This window comes from Rhinoraja longicauda, chromosome 14 (assembly GCF_053455715.1).
Source record: "Rhinoraja longicauda isolate Sanriku21f chromosome 14, sRhiLon1.1, whole genome shotgun sequence".
NCBI lineage: Eukaryota > Metazoa > Chordata > Chondrichthyes > Rajiformes > Arhynchobatidae > Rhinoraja > Rhinoraja longicauda.
The window spans coordinates 3,449,057-3,476,298 of record NC_135966.1 but is presented as its reverse complement, the minus strand read 5'-3'; the positions used below and the strand labels follow the sequence as shown (position 1 = coordinate 3,476,298).

Sequence of the window (27,242 nt, the reverse complement as noted above, 5' to 3'; positions counted from 1 at the left end):
AAATACATAAAGTGTAGGCAGCTCGTGGCAAATTGACACTGCAGAACGACGCACTCAAAGGAGAATCAGTGCAAATAAAACGCCCTCCCGGACAAGTATTGATTAATATCCCCCCCCAGTTCCCCAGCACTGCGCGTATCGCAGGCCCATGGCAAATCGGCAGAAGACTTATTGCCCAGAGAAAGTGGTGTAACTTGCTGAAGAGGCAGAATCCACTGGCTGATTACGATGAAGTGCCTTCGCGGAATGAAAATAAATCCCCCACTGTGGCTGGGGTGATTTTATCCGGATCTCAGTTCATGTTTGGAAGGCACATCACTGTTGTCAAGGCACCGACACACCCCCCCCCAAAAATGTAGCTGAACAGATTAATATCCAACTGTAATAAAATACTACATTCTTGTCACTACAAACATTGAAACATAGAAAATAGGTGCAGGAGTAGGCCATTCGGCCCTTCGAGCCTGCACCGCCATTCAATGTGATCATGGTTGATCATCCAACTCAGTATCCCGTACCTGCCTTCTCTCCATACCCCCTGGTCCCTTTAGCCACAAGGGCCACATCTAACTCCCTCTTAAATATAGCCAATGAACTGGCCTCAACTACCTTCTGTGGCAGAGAATTCCACAGATTCACCACTCTCTGTGTGAAAGAAAACTTTCTCATCTCGGTCCTAAAAGACTTCCCCCTTATCCTTAAACTGTGACCCCTTGTTCTGGACTTCCCCAACATCGGGAACAATCTTCCCGCATCTAGCCTCTCCAACCCCTTAAGAATTTTATATGTTTCAATAAGATCCCCCCTCAGTCTTCTAAATTCCAGCGAGTACTAGCCGAGTCTATCCAGTCTTTCTTCATATGAAAGTCCTGCCATCCCAGGAATCAATCTGGTGAACCTTCTCTGTACTCCCTCTATGGCAAGAACGTCCTTCCTCAGATTAGGAGACCAAAACTGTACACAATACTCCAGGTGCGGTCTCACCAATGCCCTGTACAACTGCAGCAGAACCTCCCTGCTCCTATACTCAAATCCCCTCACAATGAATGCCAACATACCATTCGCTTTCTTCACTGCCTGCTGCACCTGCATGCCTACTTTCAATATCTGGTGTACCACGACACCCAGGTCTCGTTGCATCTCCTCTTCTCCTAATCGGCCACCATTCAGATAATAGTCTGCTTTCCTGTTCTTGCCACCAAAGTGGATAACCTCACATTTATATTTTATAAACTACTTTATTAAAAAAACAACTCACTTAACACCAATTTAATGGTCGCCAGGTCTATTGCTCAGTTATTTCACAAGAGTGCGGTGGTGTGCTTAGTTTAGTTTAGAGATACAGCGTGGAAACAGGCCCTTCGGCGCGCCAAGTCCCCTCGACCAGTACACTAACATTATCCTACACACACTAGGGACAATTCATAAATTTTACCAGAGGCAATTAACCTACAAACCTGTACGTCTTTGGAGCGTGGGAGGGAACCGGAGCACCCGGAGAAAACCCACGAGGTCACGGGGAGAACGTACAAACTCTGTACAGACAGCGCCTGTAGTCAGGATTGAACTGGAATTTAGAAGGATGAGAGGGGATCTTATCGAAACGTATAAGATTATTAAGGGGTCGGACACGTTAGAGGCAGGAAACATGTTCCCAATGTTGGGGGAGTCCAGAACAAGGGGCCACAGTTTAAGAATAAGGGGTAGGCCATTTAGAACTGAGATGAGGAAAAACTTTTTCAGTCAGAGAGTTGTGAATCTGTGGAATTCTCTGCCTCAGAAGGCAGTGGAGGCCAATTCTCTGAATGCATTGAAGAGAGAGCTAGATAGAACTCTTAAGGATAGCGGAGTCAGAGGGTATGGGGAGAAGGCAGGAACGGGGTACTGATTGGGAATGATCAGCCATGATCACATTGAATGGCCGTGCTGGCTTGAAGGACTGAATGGCCTCCTCCTGCACCTATTGTTTATTGTCTATTGAACCCGGGTCTCCGGTGCTGCAAACGTTGTGAGGCAGCAACTCTACCGCTGCGCCACCGTGCCGCCCTTAACGCCATGATTAAATGGCGGAATGGACTTGATGGGCCGAATGGCCTAACTCTACTCCTATTCCTTATGACCTTAAAATGCTGGAGTAACTCAGCGGGTCAGGCAGCATCTCTGGAGAAAAGGAATAGGTGACGTTTCAGGTCAGGACCCTTCTTCAGACATAGTGTCAGGGGGAGAGGGAAACAAGAGATGTGAAAAGGTACAAAGAACTAATGAATGAAAGGTGTGAAAAAACAAATCAAAGCCAGCACCGAAAGATGGAGCCCACAATGGCCCATTGTTGGCTGTTTAAAAGGCGGCAGCGAGGAAATACAAACAGTGAAACTAAGCAGTGAAACTTGCAGGGTGACTAGGGTGGGGGAAGGACAGTGAGAGAGAGGGGATGCAAGGGTTACTTGAAGTTGGAGAAGTCAATGTTCATACCGCTGGGGTGTGAGCTGCCCAAACGAAATATGAGGTGCTGTTCCTCCAGTTTGCGCTGGGCCTCACTCTGACAATGGAGGAGGCCCAGGACAGAAAGGTCAGTGTGGGAGTGGGAGGGGGAGTTGAAGTGTTTGGCGACCGGGAGATAGCGTAGGCCCAGGCTATGTAAGCTCCATTAAAGGCCAGCGTTACCAGCAATAGCCAGGTCCCACGAAAGAATGAAATGAAGAGGTTCACAAATAGACACTAATTTACAAGACAGCAGTTTCCTACTGAAGAGTGCGGCACGGTGGCGCAGCGGTAGAGTTGTTGCCTCACAGCGCCAGAGACCCGGGTTCCATCCCGACTACCGGTGCTGCCTTCACGGAGTTTGTCCGTTCTACCCGTGACCTGCGTGGGTTTTCTCCGGGTGCTCCGGTTTCCTCCCACGCTCCAAAAGACGTGCAAGTTTGCAGGTTAATTGGCTTGGTGTAAATGTAAAAAATTGTCTCCAGTGTTTGTGGGATAGTGTTAGCGTGCGGGGATCGCTGGTCGGTGGGCCGAAGGGCCTGTTTCGGCGCTGTATCCTTGAGCTAAACTAAACTTAGACTTATGAAACCGATGCAACTTATAGTTACACACATCCTCTTTGGGCAGAGGAGTGCAATAACTCTCAAAGTAATTGCTCGACGGAAGACAAACATTTAACAAATTACTACGGGTTTTTGACAGCGACATTTGAACGAGGAGCTAGGAGCTTAATCACACTCGTATGCTGTTATAAATCTCCAACGCTGTTTCCAAATTCCTGTCGGCCGTTCCCATGAAGATACGAGGAGTTATCAGCGTTGGGAGATAATCCGCCAGGTTTGCATGCGCCAATTTTCCGGGATGCTGGATCTGGACAAAACAATCTCGCAGGAGAGGCAGGGTGCGCCTAATGGATGTTTTTAAAAAAACGTGTGGCACAACATGCATTAGTGAGGGGGAGGTTGAGCTCAAGCCAGCAAATGGTCTGCATCGCACGCGATGTTAATCAGCTCGCCGGGATGGGCCGAATTAGCAACCGGCAAAAATAAAACACAAAAACCCTGTCAACCGTCTCAAGCTTGGGAGACGACAGAGGGCTGAAGGATTGGAGCTCACAAAACCGACATCGCCGCGCTGTGGCGATCCGTAATCACAGAAAACCCTCTTTTATCACTCGTTTCCAGTTTGCCAATTGTACGTTTGTCAATTTGCCACGTTCATGCATGAGGTGAGAGAATCTGAGCATTGCCATGTTGGATTTGGAGGCAGTTTACCCAAGTGCAAGCCAAGGGAACGGCTTTTTAATTTTAGTTTTGATCAGGTTTCGATGCGATATTGGGCTGGGGGGGGGGGGGCCGGAGAGCTCCATCGGTGGAACTCGCCAACGTGGGGGGGGGATAGAGAGGTGGTGAGGGATAGATTTAGGCAACATGTTGGTGAGGGCAACCAAAAATTAATAATGTTTTTTAAAAAAACTATTGAACGACCAGTACAAATAAATCGAAAGTATTTATTTACAAAATGCTGGAGTAACTCAGCAGGTCAGGCAGCATCTCAGGAGAGAAGGAATGGGTGACGTTTCGGGTTAAGACCCTTCTTCAGACTAAATCAGTCTTGATTAGTGGGAGTGTCAGGGGTTACGGGGAGAAGGCATGAGAATGGGGTTGGGAGGGAGAGATAGATCAGCCATGATTGAATGTATGGCGGAGTAGACTTGATGGGCCAAATGGCCTAATTCTGCTCCTATCACTTATGACCAATAGACAGAGGCCGTTACATTGCACAACTCACCCTCTGATCCTGGATCAAATGCAGAGGTTGAGAGTCCATTGAATCAGACAATCTGTTACACTGCTACGCTTGAAATCAGTTCATTTTTTCCACTAAGCCTCTGGTATCTTAAACGACCACCAACTAGAGAGCGGTCCTGAGCTACCATCTACCTCCCTGGAGACCCTCGGACTATCTTTGATCGGACGTTATCTTGCACTAAACGTTATTCACGCTATTTTAGTTGAGTTTAGTTTAGTTTAGTTTAGAGATACAGCGCAGAAACAGGCCCTTTCGGCCCACTGAGACTGCGCCGACCAGCGATCCCCACACATTAACACTATCCGATACCCACTAGGGACAATTTTTACATTTACTAAGCCAATTAACCTACAAACCTGCGCGTCTTTGGAGTGTGGGAGGAAACCGAAGATCTCGGAGAAAACCCACGCAGGTCACTGGGAGAGCGTGCAAACTCCGTACAGACAGCACCCGTAGTCGGGATCAAACCCGGGTCTCCGGCGCTGCATTCGTTGTAAGGCGGCAACTCTACCGCTGCGCCACCGTGACCGCCCAAGGTTCCTATAGTGGTGATGGGAGCCCAGCAGCGTGTTATAATATTTATCGGGGTCACATTAGAACCACTTATTCAGCCACAATAAAAATCATTGGCAAAGCTTTTTTTTGCTTTTCTATTTTGCGAGACTTTCATATGAAGAGTTGCTGGCTTGTGCTCCCAATGAGTTGTATCATTGAAGACCAACATTTGCAGCTGAGTTTCTCACGTTGCAATGCACTTGATATGCCATCTGTACATCAGCTTCTGTTCATTTCAGGCTTACAATAACCGTGCATTAAGTGCCAAATGCCATGTAGTCAAATCATTCCGTGATTGTTACCACAAGATTTATGATAAGGAATGGACATTTATTGAATGGCAGAATTTAGTTTAGAGATAGAGCATGGAAACAGCAGGATTACCACACAGTTAATCTGCAAGTCAAATCGGCAGTAAGGAAGGCAAATGCAGTGGGAGCAGTTATTTTGAGAAGACTATAATACCAAAACAGGGATGTAATGCTGAGTAGTATAAGAAGATAACTGCAGATGCTGGTACAAATCGAAGGTATTTATTCACAAAATGCTGGAGTAACTCAGCAGGTCAGGCAGCATCTCAGGAGAGAGTTGCTGCTCACAGCGCCAGAAACCCGGGTTCAATCCTGACTACGGGCGCTGTCTGTATGGAGTTTGTACATTCTCCCCGTGACCTGCGTGGGTTTTCTCCAGCAGCTCCAGTTTCCACCCAATCTCCAAGGACGTACAGGTTTGTCCTGAGTGAGTGGAGATCGCTGGTCAGGGTGGGCTAGGTGGGCAGAAGGGCCTGTTTCCACGCTGAATCTCTAACCTAAACTCCATCAGCCTGAAGAAGGGTCTCGACCCGAAACGTCACCCATTCCTTCTCTCCAGAGATGCTGCCTGTCCCGCTGAGTTACTCCAGCATTCTGTATCTATCTTTGTGTTAAACTATACTAAACCTGTACTTCCACGCTGTAGAACATGTTCTTTGTTCTAAATAACTCTGAAACTGTTTGGCACAGAAGTTAGACATGTATTATAACTGAGTTTTTTGTTTGTAATACTTGGGAATTCCTTTTACCCCTAACCTGATTGTGTTAACAGCAGACAGATTCAATAGACAATAGGTGCAGGAGGAGGCCATTCAGCCCGTCGAGCCAGCACCGCCATTTAATGTGATCATGGCTGATCATTCTCTGGAAAGCAAATACCTGATCCAATAATTCTATTCTATTTATGCCAATAACTCCTTCGCAAATCAGCAGTTACTTCTTAATAAATGCCAGCTTGTCACTACGAGCATTGTGATCCAGATTACTGGAGGATTGAAAAAATATTTCGTTGTTTAAACAAAATACAGATTTTTTTTCCCCCCAAAACTGATGAGCAAATGATGAGCGAATTCTACTCCTATAACTTGTGAAGGTGAACTTGTGAAAAGTAACGTAGACCAAGAAAAAAGTGACAGCGTGCCACAAGTCATATAGGATCATATTGTCAGACAACATATGAAGATATCGTTTAGTTTAGAGATACAGCGCAGAAACAGGCCCTTCGGCCCACCGAGTCCGCGCCGACCAGCGATCCCCGCACACTAACACTATCCTACACACACTAGGGACAATTTACAGTTATGCCAAGTATACAAACCCAAGCCAATTAACCTACAAACCTGTACACAAATATAAGACAAAGTGGTGGAGAAACTCAGAGGGTCAGGTAACATCCTTGGAGAAAAGGGATGGGTGACGTTTCGGGTCGGGACCCTTCTTCAGAATTAAGGTAGAGGAGGGGGAACTGTAGGTTGGAAATGGCCAAAACAAATCAAGACCCTTCCTACGTTAGGGTTGCCAACTGTCCCGTATTAGCCGGGACATCCCGTATTTTGGGCTAAATTAGTTTGTCCCGTACGGGACCGCCCTTATAGACAATAGACAATAGGTGCAGGAGGAGGCCATTCGGCCCTTCGAGCCAGCACCGCCATTCAATGTGATCATGGCTGATCATTCTCAATCAGTACCGCGTTCCTGCCTTCTCCCCATACCCCCTGACTCCGCTATCCTTAAGAGCTCTATCTAGCTCTCTCTTGAATGCATTCAGAGAATTGGCCTCCACTGCCTTCTGAGCAGAGAATTCCACAGATTCACAACTCTCTGACTGAAAAAGTTTTTCCTCATCTCAGTTCTAAATGGCCTACCCCTTATTCTTAAACTGTGGCCCCTTGTTCTGGACTCCCCCAACATTGGGAACATGTTTCCTGCCTCTAATGTGTCCAACCCCTTAATGGGATTAGGAGGGCGAGACTCCGTGCCAAACAGCGATCACCGCACACTAACACCCTCCAACATACGAGGAGCAATTTGCAATTATACAAAGTAAATTAACTTACAAAGCCGCACGTCTTTGGAGTGTGGGAGAAAACCGGAGCACCCGGAGAAAACCCACGCAGGGCACGGGGAGAATGTACAAACTCCATACAGACAGCACCCATAGTCGGGATCGAACCCGGCTCTCCGGCGCTGTGAGGCAGCAACTCTACCGCTGCGCCACCGTGCCGCCATTTTTGTTGCGGGGAAGACCAATAAGAAAGAATAGCAACACAAATATTAAACATAATGTTTCTGCCAAGTACCTTAAAAACTCTCAGCTTGCAAAGAGATATGTTGGAACCATCAAAATAACTTCAAGGGAACGCCAAGAATATCTTTCAGCTTTTTGCATGTTATTAAATTTAGGAAGAAAAAAAATAACAAAAGATTGTCGTTTGGATCGGGTTGTATCCTAAATAATCCATAACTAGTTTGCCAGGAAATGTTATGCAGAGATCAGGAAGGATTTTGTAAACTGTAGATAAAAGCTGCCAATTTGCAGATAATTGGCCTGCTATCTGTTTGATCAGTAATTTAACAATTGTATCTAAACAAAAACAGAAACAAAAATGAACAAAAATTTGCATGTGGCACTGAATAAGATGATTGCTTGGCCAAAGATTCCTATCGGTGAATGTGCGCGTTATCCTTCAGTTTAGTTTAAAGTTTAGTGTCGTTTAGAGGTACAGAACCTTCAGTCCATCGAGTCCACGCCAACCACTGATCGCCCGCTCACTCTAGTTCCATGTTAACCCCCAATATCTCATCCACTCCCTGCACACTAGGGGCAGTTTACAGAGGGCCAATAAACTTACAAACCTGCATGTCTTTGGGATGCGGGTGAAAACACAAGCGGTCACGGGGAGAACGTGAAAACTCCACACAGACAGCGCCCGAGGTCAGGATCGAACCCGGGTCTCTGGCGCTGCGAGGCAGCAACTCTACCGCTGCACCACTGTGCTCTCGGTGCATTTATTGATGTGCATTTTGGGGATAAGGAAACATTTCGTGCAGTTTGGGATTTTGTGGAATGCAACCGAAGGTGTAGAGGTTTGTACATTGAAAGATCTTCCTTTGAATTCACTTTGCAGGTGCAGTTAGTGTGGTGAGTATTTACTGCTCGTCGTTAATTGCTCTTGTAAAGGGCGGCACGGTGGCGCAGCGGTAGAGTTGCTGCCTCACACCACCAGAGACCCAAGTTCGATCCCGACTACGGGCGTTGTCTGTACGGAGTTTGTACGTTCTCCCCGTGACCTGCGTGGGTTTTCTCCGAGATCTCAGGTTTCCCCCCACACTACGAAGACATACAGGTTTGTAGGTTTAATTGACTTGGTATAATTTTAAAATTGTCCCCAGTGTTTAGTTTAATTTAGTTTAGTTTGGAAATACAGCATGTAGAAAGGCCCTTTCGGCCCACCGGGTCCGCGCCGCCCAGCGATCCCCGCACACTAACACTATCCTACACACACACAAGGGACAATTTTTACATTTAGCAAGCCAATTAACCTACATACCTGCACGTCTTTGGAGTGTGGGAGGGAACAGAAGATCTCGCAGAAAACCCACGCAGGTCACGGGGAGAACGTACAAACTCCGTACAGGCGGCGCCCACAGTCGGGATCGAACCCGGGTCTCCGGCGCTGCATTCGCTGTAAGGCAGCAACTCTACCGCTGCCGTGTGCGTGGGATAGTATTCGTTTGCGAGGATCGCCGGTCGGCACGGGCTCGGTGTGCCGAAGGGCCCGTTTCCGCGCTGCAACTCTCAAACTAAAACAGAAAAACTAATGGGAAGCAAATTGAAGCCGTCTTCTGAAACCACCTCCATGGGATGAATTTGAGACTTGGTAATTGTATAGAACAGCAGCTGACTCTGCCAACAGCACCCTTAGATCTGAAATAATTTGTCTCGCATTGAGGCCACATCAGCAACATCATTCCTTGCACATTCGGATTCTGATTCCAGTGCGGTTGGATCTGTGCCTATTTCTGACTATAAAGCTAAGGCATATCATTATTTTTTTCAGCGTGTAACAAGGACATCTTGTTACTAACAGGCAACGAAACTTCACACTTTAAGAGTCAAGTGGGTATGTAGTTTTACCGCTGAGACATTTCTGCTGAGGCTCGGTGCCTTTGGGGTGAGTTTCTGAGGCAGTAAGTCAAATAGAAGTGGGACTGTTTGAATTTATTTAATTTATGTACCATTCAAATTCCACTTGACTTCCCTGCCTGTTCTAGATAAGACCACCTGCAAAATTGCACAAGCAGAACGAGTCTTGTGCACACAAAAGGGCTCTTTGCACTAACGTAAGCGATGGGTTGAAAGATACAGCATGAAACAGGCCTTTCGGCCCACCGAGTCCATGCCGGCCATCGACCATCGATCATTTGGGCGACACGGTGGCGCGGCGGTAGAGTTGCTGCCTTACAGGGAATGCAGCGCCGGAGACCTGGGTTCCATCCTGACGATGGGTGCCGTCTGTACGGAGTTTGTACGTTCTACCCGTGACCTGCGTGGGTTCTCTCCGAAATCTTCAGTTTCCTCCCACTCTCCAAAGACATACGGGTCAGCACAGACCCAGTGGGCCGAAGGGCCTGTTTCCGCGCTGTATCTCTAAACTAAACTTGCAATCCAGGAGTCTAAAGTCCGAATTAAATCCAGTCGAGAAGGTAAGGCAACGACTGCAATGTAAGACAGCCACAAAAAAGCTGGAGTAACTCAGTGGGACGGGCAGCATCTCTGGAGAGAAGGAATGGGTGACGTTTCAGGTCGAGACCCTTCTTCAGACTCAAATGTGTTTTATGCATCAGAAGAAAAAGCTGAAAATAATACGGATGGAAGCAGAAGCACTCGAGGGACTGGAGAGAGCCTGCTGCCTGAATGCTGATGGTGTCAATAAAGCGTATGAACTATGACTTCTCTCACTTCAAGAACCCTTGCTGTCCCTCTCTCTCCATCCCCTCCCCCCTTCCCAGTTCTCCGATCGCCCGATCCTTCTCTCCAGAGATGCTGCCTGTCCCGCTGAGTTACTCCAGCATTTTGTGTCTGTCTTCGGTTTAAACCAGCATCTGCAGTTCCTCTCTACACATCTCAATTTGCAAGTTGGATTTTAAATGTGGCAATGGCTAATTTATCATTTCAATGGGGTTATTGCTGCAGAGCCTCTCCAGAGACTGATCTGATGCTTACAAACGGCCTCCAACACAACACAGCCTTCCCAACAGCCTGAAGAAGGGTCTCGACCCGAAACGTCACCCATTCCTTCTCTCCCGAGATGCTGCCTGACCCGATGAGTTACTCCAGCATTTTGTGAATAAATACCTTCGATTTGTACCAGCATCTTCAGTTATTTTCTTATACTACCTTCCCAACAGGTGTTGAGCGGCCCCTGATGACTGAACCTGCTACTTACGGTTATACAGTGCTAAGCAAGGCTCACGTGTAGCTTATTCCACCCCCACCCCCCCAGAAGTAGAATTAATTTTCTTGCAAGTAAGGGCGGCACGGTTTCGCAGTGGTAGATTTGCCGCCTCACAGCTCCGGACACCCGGTTTCGATCCTGACTACAGGTGCTGTCTGTACAGAGTTTGTACGTTCTCCCCGTGACCTGCGTGGGTTTTCTCCGGGTGCTCCGGTTTCCTCCCGCACTCCAAAGACGTACAGGTTTGTAGGTTAATTGGCCCTCTGTAAATTGTCACTAGTGTGTCGGATAGAACTAGTCTGCGGGTGAACGTTGATCAGCATGGACTCAGTGGGCCGAAGGGCCTGTTTCCACTCTTTAAGGGACGGCGCGGTGGCGCAGCGGTAGAGTTGCTGCCTTACAGCACCAGAAACCCGGGTTCAATCCCGACTACGGGTGCTGTCTGTACGGAGTTTGTACGTTCTCCCTGTGACTTGCGTGGGTTTTCTCCGGGTGCTCCGGTTTCCACCCACGCTCCAAAGACGTGCAGGTTTTCAGGTTAATTGGCTTTGGTAATTTGGTGATTGGAATATTGTCTCTCGTGTGTTGGAACGTGCTAGTATACAGGGTGATCGCTGGTGGGTGCGGACTCGGTGGGCCGAAGGGCCTGTTTCTACGCTGCACCTAGAAACTAATCTAAGCAAAGATAAGGGGGAGCATAAAAGCACCAATTGAAAATTGCTCTGGTGATACAGTTGAGCTGCTAGATCCTCCTAGATCCAGCCACCAGAGTTCGATCCTGACCTTCGGTGCTGTCTGTCTGTGTACCTATTGTATCGGGCCCTGGTGAGACCACATCTGGAGAATTGTGTGCAATTTTGGTCTCCTAATTTGAGGAAGGACGTCCTTGCTATTGAGGCGGTGCAGCGTAGGTTCACCAGGTTAATCCCCGGGATGGCGGGACTGTCATATGAGGAAAGATTGAAAAGACAGAGCTTGTATTCACTGGAGTTTAGAAAGATGAGAGGGGATCTTATAGAAACGTATAAAATTATAAAAGGACTGGACAAGCTAGATGCAGGAAAAATGTTCCCAATGTTGGGGGAGTCCAGAACCAGGGGCCACACAGTCTTAAGAATAAAGGGGAGGCCATTTAAAACGGGTGAGAAAAAAACGTTTTCACCCAGAGAGTTGTGAATCTGTGGAATTCTCTGCCACAGAGGGCAGTGGAGGCCAATTCACTGGATGGATTTAAAAGAGAGTTAGATAGAGCTGTAGGGGCTAGTGGAATCAAGGGATATGGGGAGAAGTCAGAAACGGGTTACTGATTGTGGATGATCAGCCATGATCACATTGAAAGGCGGTGCTGGCTCGAAGGGCCAAATGGCCTCCTCCTGCACCTACTTTCTATGTGTCTGTGCTTCTCTGTGTGGAGTTTGCACGTTCTCCCTGTGAGTGAGTGGGTTTCCTCTGGGTGTCCCAGATCTCCCCAACATCTCAAAGATTGGCTGCTTGAGAACTGTAAACAATTCCCTTGGCACGTCGGTGGGTAGCAGAATTTGGCAGGAATTGATGGAAATGTAGGATAATCCAAATTAACGGGATTAGTGTAGATTAGTGCAGTGAGATGTGTGTGGGTCAGTGCAGGGTTAATGGGCCAAAGGCAGTGGTTCCAAATGCATGAGTCTCAGGAAATGTTAATGAAAAGCAAACTCCGTTGATCAGTTTATCATTCAGTAAAAATTAATATGCTATCGAGCAGTGAAAGACATAGCCCCTTGCAGACAAGCCTTAGAGTGATTATTTATGGGGTTCTGTCATCTGAAGTTTAGTTTAGTTTAGATATATAGCACAGAAACATGGAAACATAGAAAATAGGTGCAGGAGTACGCCATTCGGCCCTTCGAGCCAGCACCGTCATTCAATATGGTCATGGCTGATCATCCAAAATCAGTACCCCGTTCCTGCTTTCTCCCCATATCCCTTGATTCCTTTCGCCCTAAGAGCTAAATCGTACTCTCTTGAAAACATCCAGTGAGTCGGCCTCCACTGCCTTCTGTGGCAGAGAATTCCACAGATTCACAACTCTCTGGGTGAAAAAGGTTTTCCTCATCTCAGTCCTAAATGGCCTGCCCCTTATTCTTAAACTGTGACCCCTTGGTTCTGGACTCCCCCAACATGGGGAACATTTTTCTCGCATCTCGCCTGTCCAATCCCTTAAGAATTTTAGATGTTTCTGTAAGATTCCCTCTCATCCTCCGAAAAAATTCAAGCGAATACAAGTCCACCGAGTCCGAGCCTGCCAGCAATCTGCTGACTGGATAGCAAGCAGCAAAAGCTTTTAGACAATAGACAATAGACAATAGGTGCAGGAAGAGGCCATTCGGCCCTTCGAGCCAGCACTGCCATTCAATGTGATCATGGCTGACCATTCTCAATCAGTACCCCGTTCCTGCCTTCTCGCCATACCCCCTGACTCCGCTATCCTTAAGAGCCCTATCTAGATCTCTTGAATGCATTCAGAGAATTGGCCTCCACTGCCTTCTGAGGCAGAGAATTCCACAGATTCACAACTCTGACTGAAAATGTTTTTCCTCACCTCAGTTCTAAATGGCCTACCCCTTATTCTTAAACTGTGGCCCCTTGTTCTGGACTCCCCAAACATTGGGAACATGTTTCCTGCCTCTAACGCGTCCAACCCCTTAATAATCTTATACGTTTCGATAAGATCTCCTCTCATCCTTCTAAATTCCAGTGTATACAAGCCTAGTCGCTCCAGTCTTTCAACATATGATAGTCCCGCCATTCCGGGAATTAACCTAGTGAACCTACGCTGCACGCCCTCAATAGCAAGAATATCCTTCCTCAAATTTGGAGACCAAAACTGCACACAGTACTCCAGGTGCGGTCTCACTAGGGCCCTGTACAACTGCACACAGTACTCCAGGTGCGGTCTCACTAGGGCCCTGTACAACTGCACACAGTACTCCAGGTGCAGTCTCACTAGGACCCTGTACAACTGTAGAAGGAAGTTGGTACTATACCTCGGTACTCATGACAATAAATTGAACTTAAAGCTCCGTACACGAGCACTATCCTACACGCGAGGGACTATTTACAATTTACAGAAGCCAGTCCGTGCAGTGGCACGCAGCAAACGGAACTGACCCTACAAACCTGTATAATCCTACACTGAACATGCCAAAGAAAAACCTGCTGAGAAATGTATTTGCATCTTTTTCTCCTGCTGATCGATCTTGACGGTCAGGTGTGAAGGAAGTCTGCATTGATTTTTTTTCCACGATGCCCCAGAATTGCAATTTGGATTCCAATATAATTTGGAAAGAAGAAAATATATCACATTAACAACTTGAAATAGGTTATCGTGGACAATCTGACAAGCCTGATTGGACTGCCCTTGACTGCTGTCAGGGATAAAGATTGATTGTTTTCAGGTGCTAATTTGCAAAATGTACACTGGTCCATAATGGAAAAAAAAGTAAGATTAGAAAATGGAAGCTCATTCCCCCAAGGTGCTAGTGTCTGCACAAGTCAAGAGTTTGGCAAGAGACGGGTTAGGGCGGCTCAGTGGCACAGCGGTAGAGTTGCTGCCTCACAGCGCCAGAGACCCGGGTTCCATCCTGACTAGTCATTGCAGAGTTTGTACATTCTCCCCGTAAATCTTTCTCCGGGTAATGCGGTTTTATCCCACGTCTCAAAGATGTGCAAGTCTGTGGGTCAATTGCCTTTTGTAACTTCCCCGTAATGTGTCGGATGCAACTAGAGTACTCGTGCCGATCGCTGGGCGGCGCGGACTCGGTGGGCCGAAGGGCCTGTTTCCGCGCTGTATCTCTAAACTGAACGAAACTCAAATCAAGTAAATCCAAGTATTTTCCATCGAGACATTTCAAGCCCTGGTTTTTGGTTTCAGAAAAAGGCAGGAATGTGAACACTCCAGAGCTGTGTTCTAATCTCCTCTGTCTGAGTCTGTTTCCATCCCTTTGCCTCCCCTCCAGTGTGTTCCTAAGTATCAGCAGTCCATTGTAGGTCAGTAATGAGGCTTGTGACAATAGACAATAGACAATAGGTGCAGGAGGAGGCCATTCGGCCCTTTGAGCCAGCACTGCCATTCAATGTGATCATGGCTGATTATTCTCAATCAGTACCCCGTTCCTGCCTTCTCCCCATACCCCCTGACTCCGCTATCTTAAGAGCTCTATCCAGCTCTCTCTTGAATGCATTCAGAGAATTGGCCTCCACTGCCTTCTGAGGCAGAGAATTCCACAGATTCACAACTCTCTGACTGAAAAAGTTTTTCCTCATCTCAGTTCTAAATGGCCTACCCCTTATTCTTAAACTGTGGCCCCTTGTTCTGGACTCCCCCAACATTGGGAACATGTTTCCTGCCTCTAACGTGTCCAACCCCTTAATAATCTTATATGTTTCGATAAGATCCCCTTGCGGTGCAGTACCTGGTCTTAGCATGGTCGATCCATTTATAAGTATCGTCAGTCCATTTACAAATATCGTCGGTCCATTGTCGGTCAGTAATGAGGCTCGTGGTGCAGTACCTGGTCTCCAGAGGCACGTTGCTGTTGAGGACCCAGCTATCCTGCAGCTGGACAGACTCTGGCGTGGTGGGCAGGTCGTTGGGGGCCACGGAAGGCGCGTGGATGTGGTTCCTTCTGTTGGTCAAGGAGTTCCTGTTGAGCGAGTTGGCGGAAGAGTGGTGGTGGGAGAGAGTGTGGTTGTGGGGCGGTGGGAGAGGAGGTCGCAACGTGGACTGGCTGTGGTGGTTGGGGGGGCCTGTAGAGAGAGGAAGAAAACAACGCCGTTAAACACACGCTTACCCGACAGTAGACAATAGACAATAGGTGCAGGAGGAGGCCATTCGGCCCTTCAAGCCAGCACCGCCATTCAATGTGATCATGGCTGATCATTCTCAATCAGTACCCCGTTCCTGCCTTTTCCCCATACCCCCTGACTCCGCTATCCTTAAGAGCTCTATCTAGCTCTCTCTTGAATGCATTCAGAGGATTGGCCTCCACTGCCTTCTGACACATTTAGTTTAGATTAGAGATACAGTGTAGACCTTTCGGCCCACCGGGTCCGCGCTGACACACGACACACGAGGGGGGAATTTTACAGAGAACAATTCATCTAGAAAGCCACAAGTCCTTGGGATGTGGGAGGAAACCGGAGCACCCGGACGAAACCCACGCGGTCACATTGAGAAACTCCACAGAGGCAGCATCGGTAGTCAGGGTCGAACCCAGGTCTCGGATGCTGTGATACATAGAAACATAGAAATTTAGAAAATAGGCGCAGGAGGAGGCCATTCGGCCCTTCGAGCCAGCACCGCCATTCATTGTGATCATGGCTGATCATCCACAATTAGTAACCCGTGCCTGCCTTCTCCCCACATCCCTTGATTCCACTAGCCCCTAGAGCTCTATCTAACTCTCTCTTAAGAGTTATCCTTAAGAGCTCTATCTAGCTCTCTCTTGAATGCATTCAGAGAATTGGCCTCCACTGCCTTCTGTGGCAGAGAATTCCACAAATTCACAACAAATTCTCTGGGTGAAAATGTTTCTTCTCACCTCAGTTTTAAATGGCCTCCCCTTTATTCTTAAGACTGTGTGGCCCATGGTTCTGGACTCCCCCAACATTGGGAACATTTTCCCTGCATCTAGCTTGTCCAGTCCTTTTATAATTTTGTACGTCTCGATTAGATCCCCTCTCATCCTTCTAAACTCCAGTGAATACAAGCCCAGTCTTTTGAAATCTTTCCTCATATGACAGTCCCTCCATCCCTGGTGAACCTACGCTGCACTGCCTCAATAGCAAGGGCGTCCTTCCTCAACTTTCGGTGATGCCGCAACTCTACCGCTGTGCCACCGTGCTGCCCAAGAGGAAAACATTAAGTGGGGAAAGTTCAACTAAAATACTTTTACAAATCTGTGTGACACATTGTCCGGTGGGGACAAAGCAGCACCTAATCACCACCAGTTTCAAGCAACGTGTTTACATTGTCTTCATTAGAACGTTGTCTCCCAGTAACTCAGTCACATAAAGCCTCATAGTAGCGCGCTACAAGACGTGCTGATTTCATCCATTTTTCTCCCCACATCTGGAAGCGGGTTGCACAGCTCTGCCATGCTGGGCTTTTTCTCAATGCTGAGCATTTATCTTTTTATCCAGATCATAAATAATCGCCTATTTAGGAATTTGTTTCAAGGCAACTTCATATCTCGGGGGTTCCAGTGACATTGATAAACTACTGAAGCTTTGCACCTGTGGTTTGTGGCATCCTCAGAACCACTTCATCTGTTGCCAACTTGCAACAAACTCTTTGGTGTCTTTTATTCTCCCATGCACACAAATCCCACCACGGATATCTGCAGGAACACATTGGTGCTGAACAGGCTGGGACCTTATTCCTTTGAGCCCAGGAGGATGAGGGGTGATCTTATAGAGGTATACAAAATCACGACAGGAATAGATCGGGTAGACGCACAGAGTAGGGGATTCGAGGACCAGAGGACATAGGTTTAAAGTGAAGGGGGGCAGGGTTAAAAATTTCATAGGAGTCCGAGGAAAAACTTTTTCGCACACAGGGTGGTGGGTGTCTGGAACGAGCTACCAGAGGAGGTAGTTGAGGCAGGGACTATCGCAACGTTAGAGAAACATTTAGACAGGTACATGGATAGAACAGGTTTAGCGGGATATGGGCCAAACACAGGTGGGTGGGACTAGTGTAGACGGGACATGTTGGTCAGTGTGGGCAAGTTGGGCCGAAGGACCTGTTTCCAGGCTGTGCGACCATGACTTAAGTTAAAAATTTGAAAGCAGCTAATTTTCTTACCGTGGAACTCCAAAGAATACTCAGATTAAACTGAAGGTGTTTATTCACAAAGTGCTGGAATAACTCAGCAGGTCAGGCAGCATCTCGGGAGAGAAGGAATGGGTGACGTTTCGGGTCGAGACCCTCCTTCTGAAGAAGAGTCTCAACCCGAAATGTCACCCATTCCTTCTCTCCTGAGATGCTGCCTGACCTGCTGAGTTACTCCAGCACTTTGTGAATAAACACCTTCGATTTGTACCAGCATCTGCAGTTATCTTCTTATACTACTCAGATTAAACTGAACAGGTTGCAAAGAGTGAAACGACAATTTTGATGAGAAGACCTGCTGGTTCTTAACATAGAAACAAAGGAAATAGGTGCAGGAGTAGGCCATTCGGACTTTCGAGCCAGCACCGCCATTCAATGTGATCATGGCTGATCATCCACAATCAGTGCCCCGTTCCTGCTTTCTCCCCATATCCCTTGATTCTGTTAGGCCGAAGAGGTAAATCTAACTCTCTCTTGAATACATCCAGTCAATTGGCCTCCACTGTCTTCTGTGGCAGAGAATGCCACAGGCTGAGGTAGATGTCAGGGTAAAAAGCAACTTCTGAGGAAATTATAACGAAGAGTCTGTGGTTATTATTATTTTGTGTCATCACATAACTGTTTGCCAACAGCGAGCACATTTCAGTGCCACGTGGTTGGCCTCTGCAAGATCCTTTACAGTGCGTGTGTCATGCAGCACGTCACAGCTCAGGAGATGTTCCATAGTCTGGAGGCCCCGTCCACACTGGCAGTCTGCCGCATCTTCAGTGCATCCCCACCCCAGCCTGTTCGAGTGACGTTTCGGGTCGAGACCCTTTTTCAGACTTGAATCTTGTCCACCTCCCAGTTCCTATAGAAGGTCATTCAAGGTCTGAAGAAGGATCCTGACCCTAAATATCCTCTTTCCTTTCCTCCACACAGATGCTGCCTGACCCGCAGAGTTCCTCCAGCACTTTGTGTTTTGCTCAGGATTCCAACTCCTCCAGTTCCTCAATGTCTCCATTGTACATCTAATAGTCTCACTGTCGCCTTGTCGCGGTGGAGAAGCTCGTGTGGTCCTGAGATCCTGAGAACGATGCCGTCTGGAGCTACTCTCCTGGTAGGGTCACCCATGGCGGTAAGGTCGAGGGGGGAGGTCCCTGACAAAGAGCGATCCAACCAAGACCTCAACAGCGGAACAGGCGGAGGGAGGATGGCGGCTGACTTTAGTGGAGCGTCACAACGGCTGGGAAGGCGGATGAATGAAGGCCGCGGCAGAAAAGGGTCCCCGGTCGTCTTGGACTCCACGTCACTGGATCCTGACCCAGATCTGTCAAGGACCGTGTGGTGGCTGTCTGTGCACCAGTCTCCCCACGTTAAACAAAGTCACGCACAGGCGTCCTCAAGGACAGTCACACTAACTTCGAGTGACCACAGATGATGATGGTGATGTTCCACATGTATATAAGAAGATAAATGCAGATGCTGGTACAAATCGAAGGTATTTATTCACAAAATTCTGGAGTAACTCAGCAAGTCAGGCAGCATCTCGGGAGAGAAGGAATGGGTGATGTTTCTTCAGACTGAAGAAGGGTCACGACCCGAAACGTCACCCATTCCTTCTCTCCCGAGATGCTGCCTGACCTGCTGAGTTACTCCAGCATTTTGTGAATAAATACCTTCCACATGTATATAATACACTCAGTAACAATTAGTTAGCGCAGTGAGTATGCCGAATGAATAAATTGAGCTGTGAAATGACCATATAGTTTAGTTTCGATTAGTTTAGGATAGGCTAGGCTAGGTTAGTTTAGCTTTATTTAGATTAGTTCAGTTTAGATTAGTTTAGATTGGTTTAGTTCATTGTCACGTGCACAGTGAAAAGCTTTTGTTGCGTGCTAACCAGTCAGCGGAAAGACAATACATGATTACAATCCAGCCGTCCACTGTGTACAGATACATGATAAAGTCTATCTTTCAGGTGTTATTCTCTTGGTTGACTATTTTGCTTTGAGCAAGCGTTGCAAAACCAGGTTTGTAGAGTCGTATTGCAGGGCTCGGCTTTACTTATCAACCATTGTCATGGAAAATGTGTAGGAGCCAGATTACAGTCACTTGTATCTGTCAACTGGAGTCCATGATGCCGTGATCATAAACAGCAGACTGTAAATAAAACACAATCAACGTTTCCATAGGCCCGAAAATGACATTTTTCCACATCAATGCATTTTGCATTCTGAGACATCTTTCAATCTCATTGGGTGCATGTGAGTCATCTAAACCAGCGTGTATGTCAACGAGGAGGCAGGTTCTGACAGATGCCAGCTGTGACGCCTTTCACAAATGTATTAGCTGGAATGTTGATTAAATTAGTTGGAAGATACGGCTTGGAAACAGGCCCTTCGGCCCACCGAGTCCGGGCCGACCAGCGATCCCCACGCGCCAACACTATCCTGCACGCACTGATTTACAACTTTACTGGAGCCAATTAACCTACAGACCTGCACGCCTTCAGAGTGTGGGAGTAAACCCGAGCACAGAGAGAAAACCCACGCAGGTCACGGGGAGAACGTACAGACTCTGTACAGACAGAACCCATGGTCAGGATCGAACCCAAGTTATTTTCTCGATCAGTTTAATTGGAAGGGATGGGAAATATAATGATGTGCATTCAGTTAGATTGAGTCACCCTTCTGTCAGGAATAGGGTTGATGTTTAGTTTAGTTTAGAGATACAGCGCGGAAACAGGCCCTTCGGCCCATCGAGTCCGCGCCGCCCAGCGATCACCCCGTACACTAGCACTATCCTACATATTATAAACAACTCACAAACTTAACCAGAGCCAATTAGACAATAGACAATAGACAATAGGTGCAGGAGGAGGCCATTCGGCCCTTCCAGCCAGCACCGCCATTCAATGTGATCATGGCTGATCATTCTCAATCAGTACCCTGTTCCTGCCTTCTCCCCATACCCCCTGACTCCGCTATCCTTAAGAGCTCTATCTAGCTCTCTCTTGAATGCATTCAGAGAATTGGCGTCCACTGCCTTCTGAGGCAGAGAATTCCACAGGTTCACAACTCTCTGACTGAAAAAGTTTTTCCTCATCTCAGTTCTAAATGGCCTACCCTTTATTCTTAAACTGTGGCCCCTTGTCCTGGACTCCCCCAACATTGGGAACGTGTTTCCTGCCTCTAACGTGTCCAACCCCTTAATAATCTTATACGTTTCGATAAGATCTCCTCTCATCCTTCTAAATTCCAGTGTATACAAGCCTAGTCGCTCCAGTCTTCCAACATATGAATTAGCCTACAAATCTGCACATCTTTGGTGTGTGGGTGGAAACCGGAGCTCCCGCGGTCATGGGGTGTACGTACAAACTCCGCACAGACAGCACCCATGGTCAGGATCGAACCCGGGTCTCTGGCGCTGTGAGGCAGCAACTCTACCAGCTGCACCACCGTGTTTAAATGCAGCCACTAACAGTAGATAATTCCAAAATACACCGGCCATTGCCTCATCCTGAGAATTTCCTCTCAAAACAAATTTTATTTAAAAGACCTTTTTTCCTGGTTCAATAAATTCAGATTGTTTTGCCACTAAAGATAATACACCTCAGACACATCCTTTTAAAAACCACGAGTATGAAAAATCTGATAGCCTTGAGCTAGGGAATTATCAATAAAATAGGTATTACATATGGTGAGTATTTGATGTTTTATTACAGTCAAATTACTTCAAGTTTGCAGGAAAATACGCCAGAACTCTTTTTCAGATCATCTCACATTCTACACAGTCACCAAACAACCTTTACAATCCAATTAATTTTGTTCTGAAAGCTGCAGATCTTTTCATAACTAGATCTTAAAATACAGGGTGATAGTCATAGAGTGATGCAGCGTGAAACAGGCCCTTCGGCCCAACATGTCCCAACTACACTTGTCCCACCTTCCTCCGTAACATTTATACAGTTACGTACATGGATAGGACAGGTTTGGAGGGATATGGTCCAAACACGGGCTGGAGGGACTAGTGTAGATGGGACGTTGGCAAGTGGGGCAAGTTGTGGGGCAAGTTGGGCCGAAGGGCCTGTTCCCACACTGTAACTCTCTCTACGACTATGCTCCAGCACTTTGTGTCTATCTTCGGTATAAACCGGCATCTGCAGTTCCTTTCCACGCATCGCTGATGTTCCTCCTGTGCTCAGGATGGGGAAAGTCCTGCAGCTTTCATGCACAGTTTCAGACACCTTTGTTTCCCCCACAGAGCAGACATCTCCAGATGATCTGAAATTCCCAGTGTCTCAAGTCTGTAGAGGATAAACTTTGGGAGGTTAGCGCATTCTAACGGTGCCTGGAGACATCTACAGCATGGGTAAGTGGTTCAGTAGTGGAGGAGTTAAGGCAGGACCGTTATGAGAGGGGATCAAGGGGTTGGACACGTTAGAGGCAGGAAACATGTTCCCAATGTTGGGGGGAGTCCAGAACCAGGGGCCACAGTTTAAGAATAAGGGGTAGGCCATTTAGAACGGAAATGAGGAAAAACTTTTTCAGTCAGAGAGTTGTGAATCTGTGGAATTCTCTGCCTCAGAAGGCAGTGGAGGCCAATTCTCTGAATGCATTTAAGAGAGAGCTAGATAGAGCTCTTAAAGACAGCGGAGTCAGGGGGTATGGGGAGAAGGCAGGAACGTGGTACTGATTGTGAATGATCAGCCATGATCACATTGAATGGTGGTGCTGGCTCGAAGGGCCGAATGGCCTACTCCTGCACCTATTGTCTTACTTGAAATTGTGCACGTCTTACTTGAAATTGGAAAAATCAACATTCCCTGATGTACAAGATGTAGTCAAAGTTGCCTTCACTTAAACAACTTTATTCTTGGGTTGTCCCTGCCAAATATCATTGTTGTATTATGACTACAGAGAGCATCTCATTGCTCACACACAATGCCTACAGGGCTGACCATGTTAAAGAAACGATTGACTCAGCGGGTCAGGCAGCGTCTCTGGAGGACATGGAAAGGTGAGGTTTCGAGTCGGGACTCTTGAGATTCGATCTCTTTGAAGCAGTCTAGTGTTATACGTCTCTCTACATTAACCATACCTGGCCACTTAATTTTAAAAACACGCTCTGCAAAACCTGCCATGAGACGGGGCGGCACAGTGGCGGAGCCTCTGCCTCACAGCGCCAGGTTCGATCCTGGCCTCGGGTGCTGTCTGTGTGGAGTTTGCACGTTCTCCCCGTGACTGCGTGGGTTTCCTCCCACATCCCAAATACATGCGGGTTTTTTTAGGCTAATCGGCCCTCTGTAAATTGCGCTTTCAATGATCCTGATGTTTATGTCAGTTAAATGGCACAAGGCAGGAACCATATGTTAAGGAAGATAAACAAAGTAGATGGATGCAAAATGCCGGAGTAACTCAGTGGGACAGGCAGCATCTCTGGAGAGAAGGGATGGGTGACTTTTCCGGTCGAGAACCTTCTTCAGACTCAAAGGTGTTTTATGCATCAGAAGAAAAAGCTGTCTTCTTCAGACATTTGGTCAGTCCGAAGAAAGGTCTCGACCCGAAGCTTCACCCATTCCTTCTCTCCAGAGATGCTGCCTGTCCCGCTGAGTTACTCCGGCATTTTGTGTCTATCTTCCGTGTATACCAGCGTCTGCAGTTCCTTCCTCCCACAAGCTAAACAAGGTGTTGTAGATTAAAATATGTCACAGAATATCACTATGGGTGTCCTGCTCCCTGTGTGAAAATAATGGCACCGAGGCAGAAATGGCGATTTTAAATGCTGAAGAGAACATAGAACATTTCACACAGAGGGTGGTTGGGTATGGAATGAGTTGCCAGAGGAGGTAGTTGAGGCAGACACTATAACAACATTTAAAATGCATTTGGACAGGTACATGTAGAGGACAGGTTTAGTGGGATATGGGCCAAATGCGGGCAGGTGGGCCAAGTGTAGATGGGACAGCTTGGTCGGCTTGGGCAAGTTGGACCGAAGGGCCTGTTTCCACGCTGTATGACTCAAGAATGGTGGCACGGTGGCACAGCAGTAGAGTTACTGCCTTACAGCGAATGCAGCGCCGGACACTCAGGTTCGATCCTGACTACGGGCGCTGTCTGTACGGAGTTTGTACGTTCTCCCCGTGACCTGCGTGGGTTTTCTCCGAGATCTTCGGTTTCCTCCCACACTCCAAAGACGTACAGGTTTGTAGGTTAATTGGCTTGGTAAATGTTTTAAAAAAATTGTCCCCAGTGGGTGTAGGATAGTGTTAATGTGCGGGGATCGCTGGGCGGCGCGGACCCGGTGGGCCGAAAGGGCCTGTTTCCGCGCTGTACCTCTAAACTAAATAACATTTCTAGAAAGCAATAGCTGACATTCTTCAAAACAACATTTCCTATATATGGTGTCTGACTCAAAGTCCAATGTTGTCACGACAGATGAAATTTGAAGAATACAAACTTTGGTTGCCACTGGAACACTGTATGAGAGAGGTATAGTAGATTTACTCCTTCCCAGATTGGCAATACTGGGATATTGTACCACAAATACAGCGCGGAAACAGGCCCTTCGGCCCACCGGGTCCGCCCCGACCAGCGATCCCCGCACACTAACACTATCCTACACACTAGGGACAATTGTTTTAACATTTGCCCAGCAATTAATCTGCACACCTGCGCGTCTTTGGGGTGTGGGAGGAAACCGAAGATCTCGGAGAAAACCCACGCAGGTCACGGGGAGAACGTACAAACTCCGTACAGATAGCGCCCGTAGTCGGGATCGAACCCGGGTCTCCGGCGCTGCATTAAGCAAAAAGCAACGACGATCAAGGAAAGTGGGATAACATAGAACTAGTTACACAGCCACATAAAATAAAATTTAACATAAACATCCACCACAGCGGATTCCTCACTGTGATGGAAGGTAATAATGTTCAATCACCTTCCTCTTTGTTCTAGAGTCATAGAGTAAGGCAGCAACTCTACCGCTGCGCCACCGTGCCGCCCTCAAAATAAAAGACACTTGGACAGGCACATGGATCGGAAAGGTTTAGAGGGGTATGAGCCACACGCGGGCAAATGGCGCTAGGTTAGATGGGGCGTCTTGGGTTGGTATGGTCAAGTTGGGCCGAAGGGCCTGTTTCCGTGCCGTAGGATTGTGACATTGACTTAACTACTAAAACCTACCTTGAATTGAACTAGGCTTCTACTGTTCAGATTCAGTCGTAGAAATAAAGAACTGCAGAGGCTGGTTTTTGCAGAAAAAGACACAAAGCGATGGAGTAACTCAGCGGGTCAGGCAGCATCTCTGGAGAACATGGATAGGTGACGTTTCACAGAGTGCTGGAGTAACTCAGCGGGTCAGGCAGCATCTCTGGAGAACATGGATAGGTGACGTTTCACAGAGTGCTGGAGTAACTCAGCGGGTCAGGCAGCATCTCTGGAGAACATGGATGGGTGAGGTTTTGGATCGGGGCCCTTCTTCAAACTGATTCGGACTCATTGTCAGTCCATTAAGCCAGAAATTTGCAAGAAAATTTATTCTTTGAAAAAGCTCACCTTGAGTTATCGTCAGAAGATAGGCCCTGACCTGAAACATTGCCGGTCCATTCCCTGCATAGGTGCTGCCTGACCTGCTGATTACTCGGGAACTTTGTGTGCTGCTTTGCTTTTGAAGTAAAATCGCTCTCTCCGCGATGAATGCACTGAAACACGCCAGCCAGACGTGCCCGTCCCATCTCGCAGTTAATGGAAAAGATGTGGCTATTGATCAGGTTCACGGTAGATTTATAGCTTGATTAAAAAATAAAGTAATTTAAGCCTTAGATATTTGAAATGTATTTGCTTTTAATTGGAGCTGAATCTTAAATCGTACATTTCCAACTCACAGAGGAGATACATTTGGACACGAGCCAACATCGCCTTTGGAGAAACTGACAGAAGAACAATGCAATTGAAAGCAATGTATTGTTATTACTGGGCTTGCTCCAAGTTTTGTGAAACTGGATTTTCCCTGGATACCGCGTTGAAGACTTATATATAGATACCTCGCCTGTTGTTCTACTCACTTGACATTAAGCTTCTAAATGCTCGATTGTGTGTAGATTCCACCTGAATGTTTAACCTTTTACGAACTAAATAATGAGAAACAAAGCCTGGAAACTGTAGGTAGGACCACATCACTCTGCGTGGAGTTTGCACGTTCTCCCCGTGACCGCGTGGGTTTCCTCCGGGTGCTGCGGTTTTCTCCCACATCCCAAAGACTTGCGGGTTTGTAGGTTAATCGTCCCTCTGTGAAATTGCCCCCTAGTGTGTGGGGAGCGGATGAGGAAGTGGGATAACGTAGAACTAGTGTGAACGGGTGATCGCTGGCTGATGTGGACTCGGTGGGCCAAAGGGCCAGTTTCTATGCTGTATCTCTTAACTGTCCCGTATTAGCCGGGACATCCCGTATGTTGGGCTAAATTGTTTGTTCCGTACGGGGCTGCCCTTGTCCCCTATTAGGCCCGGGGGGGCGCTGTAGGCCCGGAGGTTATAGGCCCGGAGGTTGTAGGCCCGGAGGTTGTAGGCCCGGAGGTTGTAGGCCCGGAGGTTGTAGGCCCGGAGGTTGTAGGCCTGGAGGCTGTTTCCCAGACGCTGTAGGCCCGGACGCTGTAGGCCCGGACGCTGTAGGCCCGGACGCTGTAGGCCCGGACGCTGTAGGCCCGGACGGTGTAGGCCCGGACGCTGTAGGCCCGGACGCTGTAGGCCCGGACGCTGTAGGCCCGGACGCTGTAGGCCCGGACACTGCAGGCCCGGAGGCTCGGGCGCCGCCTAACGGAGGTTGTTTAACAACCCGCCTCCCGGCCCGGACGGCCGCCATTGGTGGAGCGGGAGCAGGTGGCCGCTGGCTGGGTGAGGTCACGTGGGGGCTCAGGGCGGTGACGTCACCTTGTCCCTTATTTGGGAGTGCGATAGTTGGCAACCCCTACTCTAAACTAAAGTAAACTATAATTTGAAGGGAGAAGATATTGCCATGTTTTCTTTTGGATTTTCCGAGGCTTATTATCTGACTGACAAGAATATTCACTCAATTTATCAAACGCTCTGAAAGGTCACAGAGTGATTGCCAAAAAGATGGCGAGCTTCACGAACATGATTAGAAGTAATAACTGCATAGCTGTGGAACAACAATGTTTTTTTTCTTTCTTAAAGCAGTCTTGTGTTACCCTCCTTCATTTCTTATCTTCTGCTTTTTCTTCTTAAACCCTTGGCTCCTCTAGGGAGCCTAGGCCATTGACAAAGGTCCTCCACCTCACTCGGTTGTTGGCGGTTCTTTCGAGATCTCCCCAGTTGAGCCCATTCCCAGACGTGTCTGCCCTGTCTGCCCGGTCTCCTACTTCTCCACCTGTTCCTGGGGCCACCTCTTTTCCTCTTTCCTTGGGGAGGTTCCATTTCAGGGCTTGCCGGGTGATGTTTGTGGCAGGCCCTCTGAGGGTTGTGTCCAATCCAACTCCCTTTCCTATCCTCCATCTAAAAAATGCTGACTGTAATCTATATCCTAAAACTCTCGTTTGTTTGTTTATTTGTTCCTGAACTACAGCCCAAACGGTACACGATAGCGTGACAATTTTAGGCCCACCTTACTCACCGTCGTCCCTCTGGTGCTGATGGAAGAAGTTTCATTGAAATCGGTGTTACGTTTTAAAAGTTATTCACTTTTTAATGTTTAAATCTATCTCCTAGGGAGGGAGGGGGGAGGGGGTGAAGGGAGGGAGGGAGTGAAGGGAGGGAG

The 27,242-nt window shown here is 47.7% G+C and overlaps 1 protein-coding gene across 11 annotated transcripts in view; it reads right to left on the bottom strand.

The window, feature by feature from the left end:
- LOC144600001 (teneurin-2-like) overlaps positions 1–27,242 on the bottom strand; it is a 1,473,402-nt gene that overhangs the window by 274,279 nt on the left and 1,171,881 nt on the right. For all 11 annotated transcript variants that reach the window (XM_078411299.1, XM_078411301.1, XM_078411304.1 and 8 more), the window contains one exon: positions 15,169–15,403. In XM_078411299.1, the coding sequence (XP_078267425.1) occupies positions 15,169–15,403 (235 nt within the window). The remainder of the gene's footprint in view (positions 1–15,168; positions 15,404–27,242) is intronic.